Here is a 4,779-nt window from a genome sequence, read left to right as displayed (position 1 = left end):
GAAAAAGAGAACACACGCTATCCAGAGTTAACGGATAATGCTGGGTGTCGGACGTCCGACGGAAGGGGAGAAAAATCGGACATGTGCCTACTATTACATTCAAAGAATTTTTCCCCCACATGCTCACATCTCTCATTTATTCAAAAGATTTTTTCTCGTAAACTAGTTATCTAATCTACTATCTGATTGCACCACTAAATTCGTTACAATTAAATATTTACAACAAGACCACACATGATTATATTTTGAAAAAAAATATTTTAGTTTTTTTATTGATTTTTTTAATGTTGCATATGGTCTCTTTTGATGTTTTAAACCAGTAGTTTTACAATGTTTCAGCTAGTGTACTCATGATGTTTCACTATGTACGGATTAAATGTTGCAGTGAATTTTGATATTATGGAACGTGTCGCATTGCAACAAATCACCCACATATTTTGGAAACCATCTATTAAGGGATTTCGTTTCATTTTTTGTTTCACAAAAAATGTTTCACCTAATGTACTCACAATGTTTCACTATGTATAGATCTAATGTTGTAGTCAATTGGAATATTCTTTTGCAACAAATCATCCACATATTTTGGAAACCCTCTATTAAAGGAATTCGTTTTATTTTTTTCCAAAAAAAATGTTTCACCTAGCGTACTCACAATGTTTCACTATATGTGGATCAAATGTTGCAGTGAACTGGAACATTCTTTCGTGTTTTTATAAAAGATGAAACAACGCCTAATTTAAATGATTGAAACATTTTCGATCTACTTAGTAAAACAATTCCGATATACTTGGTAGAACATCGTACAATATTTAAAAATAATTCAATAATAAGCTAAAAAAATTTCGTCGGAATATATCCATGTGTGGTCTTGTTTTAAAATTTTAATTGCAACGAATTTAATGGTGTAATCGGATCATGATTTAGATATATAATTTAGGAGAAAAAATAGTTTAAAGTTTGCTTAAAAACTTTAACCACCCTAACAGTTACTAGTATACATGCATTATGTGCGGATAGGCTGAATTAGTTTGTATGTGTGTAGGCGCGTCTGCATGCGCTGACGAAGATTGGGGCGGACGTCCGATTTCTCCGTAAAAGATCGGACGTCCGATCCGTAGACGCCCCCAGAGTTAACGGGCCGCTTGTTAAGCCGCAACCCCGTTCCGGGCTATTCAGAGTTGAGACGTGTTCAGATCTTCATGAAAGTGAAACATTTCCAGTTTTTTATGATCATTGTAACTCAAAGCTGCTTGTTTTATGGATCCTCATGAAACATGTCCTATGATCATTGTAACTCCAAGCAATAGCCCTTCTTATGGATCCTTATGTTAAGAACACTAGCTGATGTTTGTTTCACATCATCACATTAGCACACTTATGTGTTATGCTCAATTTTAAAACAAGCATTTTTTTTTTGAAAGGAACCAGCACAAGAATGTGCTTATTCATTGGATATAGCAAGAGAAAAATACAACCCCTAAGGGTAAAGAAAAAGCAAAAAACAAGGAAAGCTGTACACTATACAAACTGCGGGATGATCTCTCCAAGAAGCTTGGCGCCTGCCAAGGCCCACATGCCAGCCTCTTCTTTTATCTTTGAAAGGAGATACAAGGTTGCGGCTTCCTTATAATCAAATATCCTCCTATTTCCCATACAATGAGTAGAATAAGGGTGCGGAGTCCCTTCTTAGGGACGCCAGACACAGAGGCCAGTATTTCCCACCAATCTTTGGCCGATTGCGCCACCCCCAGCGTCGGGGTTCTAGTTGGTGAAACCCTACCCATGTCGCAACGAGGTTCCAAATCCTTCTCGTATACCTGCACTCGGCGACGAGGTGCAAAGCCGTATTATCTTCTCTTATATGCAGAGAGGGCACCTGCCATTATTTTTCCAACCCCTGGTCGCAAGCCGGCCAAAGGTCCAAACCCTATTCTGTATGATAAGCCAAGCGACAATGTGACCATCTACTGTCAGGCATACTTCCGGATACCCAAATGTAGGTGCATTATTTTAATCTGGTATAGATTTACATGAGAAATAGCTAACATCATCATGTTGAAATGTACAAGTAACAATTCTACACGGTATATGTACCAAAGTGAACCTGAAAGGTCTCCGTATAATTCTCAGTCTATCAAAAAGTGTGTCAGGTATGTCTGCTACCAACAGTAGCAGGTTTTTATCTCGTTATTGATATCTACGACCAGCTTCCATGAAATCTAATGCTTGGCCTTGGCCCGTGTTTCCCATTTCCAATCCATTAGGGCTTCTAAAGGACCCGTTCGGTAGAGAGTTAGGGCGATCCACGGACGTGGGTTGCGCGTTGTTCTCCAGCTGATCAGGGTTGAGAATGTGCCGGGCGTATGCGTGAGGCCATAATCCTGTCATCGAAAATTTGAACAATGTAAAGCCGTCAGAAACATTAGGAGAGACAGATATCTGAAGCTCGAGAATATACAAAATTACAGTACAACTTCAGATATTTCGTACAGAACATGGTATTATCAATCACGCGATGCCCAGGAAATTGTCCATAAAAATTTCAGGTCAGCGTATTACAGTACGAAAGATATGTCAAAATACAGTATCAAATTGTACTACTCAAAATGACCCTTTGGAGGTGATTTTCATCTCTGCAATAATCATGAAGAAAAGTAGTATGAACTATGAAGCATACCGTTTTCATCAGATGGCATTGGAAAAAATTGGAGGTAGCAAAATGAAGAAACCACCAACCCTGCAAAGTTTTAACAGTAAAGTTAGAACCTTCCAAGAATTACATGCAGCACACTTGTCAGTACCTCCTTTACTTGTTGCGAGGTATAATCTGCAAAGGTAACACTATAAAATTAACCTACCCAAAATTCCACCGGTGAACACATCTTGCCAATGATGCCAATAGTCATCTACCCGAGAAACAGCAACCAAGGCTGCAAGGAGCAGAGGGAGAATAATAATGCAGAGTTTTGCAACATGGCCTCTTCTGTCAAAAACTTTTATTTTACCAGCCAGATACCATGACAAGAAACCAAGGCCAGCAAAAGACCCTGAAAAACAAAAATAAATTCGTCAGCGATCCACACTAACTCCACAAGAGCAGGCAGCACGTAAAAGCTCTTGCAGTCTAGAGTATGACCAATCCTATGTGTTTGATAATGCTAACTGAAACTCCACTGAGATTTCGTAGTAACAAGGTAGAGAAGTACATATGAAATTATCAACTGACAGAATTCACTTACAAGAAGTATGGCCACTCGGAAAACTCTTGTGACCTTCTTTGATAACGCTCGCCTTACCATGACAAAGCACTCCTGTAGTGAAATTATCGTAAGCCTGAAATCCAAGAAAACCCGTAAGTTCCACATACATGACATATGCAACAAAGGACTCCGATAAAATCATGCTTAGAGAATCCAATTGAAAGCTAGAAATTTACAGGTACTCCGTCAGGAAAACAGCGCCAAAAGAAATCTGGACGCGGTCGACCAACCCCATCTTTAATGGCATCAGTTATAACCGCCGTGATAAGAACTGAAAATAGGAGACCTGCAAGGGCATTGCTAGGTTTCAGATAAGAAATTACAAAATGTGTAGACTAGCAAAACAAAACAGAATAGAAAGAACATGAGCTCACCTAGTATGGCATGATGGAAATCATACACATTCCTCTTCTTGAAGTATATTCCAGTGATGATAATCATTGGTCCAATGATACCAATTATCTACAAAAGCATGAATTTTCAAGAAACTTTAATTACCTGTACAGGCCAAAGGAAATCTGTTGGATAGAACTAGAAAGGTAAGATGTTTACCGGCACCGCCCAAAATGGGACTGTGTTGTCTTTCATGGGGTATCTGAGGTCTGTCATCATATCCGATCCAACAAATCGATGGAATGGTTCTATTATGTTCAGTATTCCATCTACTACGACTAGAAGAACCAGCACAATCCAGTCATACATGTGTAGGCGAGCAATTTTGGATCCATGAGATGTTATGTACGGAGTTGGAACTCCCAGATGGATGGATGCCGATGGTGCCGGCATATCGTACGTATTGACTTGAATTCCCAGATTAGGTTAAGCAATCCAATTCGCAAGATAAATCAGATGGATGATATTTTGCCTGTTCATCAAACGAAGTACAGAAATCATACTCAGAACCTTGAATTCGTGCTATTTAACAATAGTTGTACTTGTCCCTAGAACTCTAAGAACTAGCCATGCATCCAGGATAGCCGAACCTCAGCATCATCAGTAATTAGCATCAACACAGCAATACGATTTTCTTCTGAAACGGACATGAGAGGTAAGACACCGAACCTTACACGACGGACAGAACGGCCGCCTTGGCTTGCCGGCCGGGCAAACCACTCGTCGTCTGCCTTCTCTTCCACTTCTCCTCTTCTCCGGACACCATGCGATACGATCACAATTGAGATATCCTTCCGTGCGGGGGATGAAAAAGTAGCAGAGGCCAGAGGCGATTCGTTCTTGGCTGCTATAAATTAATTGGGACGTTTGAAGACGAGTGGGAGAGGGCACCGGCCGGCGGCGCGGCTGACTCTTGGAATTCAAGGATGTCCAACTGTCCAAGCATAGGAATTAGGAAGGATCGGCAGTCGTAGAGGGCGGTTGGAAATTGACCGGACGGTCGTTAGCTTCCTCCTCGAGGCGGGGGAATTTGGTGATTTTGTTATCTGGGGAAGGGGGAAAGCGCGTGCTTCCAGATGGATTTGGCTGAGTTTGGTTGGGTTGTTGGCCGGGCCACAAGCCCACG

At 40.7% G+C, this 4,779-nt stretch overlaps 1 protein-coding gene across 2 annotated transcripts; it reads right to left on the bottom strand.

Moving 5' to 3' along the window:
* Window positions 1-1,488: 1,488 nt before the first annotated feature.
* LOC127767160 (lipid phosphate phosphatase 2-like) lies at window positions 1,489-4,779 on the bottom strand. Of its 2 annotated transcripts, none has more exons than XM_052292415.1 (8): window positions 4,328-4,779; window positions 3,813-4,125; window positions 3,635-3,722; window positions 3,437-3,546; window positions 3,240-3,333; window positions 2,859-3,047; window positions 2,678-2,737; window positions 1,489-2,381 (listed from the first exon to the last, which is right to left on the bottom strand). In XM_052292415.1, the coding sequence occupies exons 2-8, from the start codon at window positions 4,044-4,046 to the stop codon at window positions 2,188-2,190; spliced, it is 969 nt and encodes a 322-aa protein (XP_052148375.1). In that variant the 5' UTR covers window positions 4,047-4,125; window positions 4,328-4,779; the 3' UTR covers window positions 1,489-2,187. The 2 variants fall into 2 exon arrangements, with proteins under 2 accessions (XP_052148375.1, XP_052148367.1); XM_052292407.1 differs by having other exon boundaries at window positions 1,491-2,381; window positions 4,323-4,778.

Source organism: Oryza glaberrima, chromosome 1 (genome assembly GCF_000147395.1).
Source record: "Oryza glaberrima chromosome 1, OglaRS2, whole genome shotgun sequence".
NCBI lineage: Eukaryota > Viridiplantae > Streptophyta > Magnoliopsida > Poales > Poaceae > Oryza > Oryza glaberrima.
Note: the sequence above shows the minus strand (reverse complement) of the source record. Positions and strands in the feature narration are given on the sequence as shown.

Coding starts and splice junctions, on each gene's coding strand:
- LOC127767160 (XM_052292415.1), bottom strand. CDS start 4,046: ATGCCGGCACCATCGGCATCCATCCATCTGGGAGTTCCAACTCCGTAC. Junction 3,334..3,436: donor GTTTTCCTGACGGAGTACCT/GTAAATTTCTAG, acceptor CTTGGATTTCAG/GCTTACGATAATTTCACTAC. Junction 3,048..3,239: donor TCCGAGTGGCCATACTTCTT/GTAAGTGAATTC, acceptor TTTGTTTTTCAG/GGTCTTTTGCTGGCCTTGGT.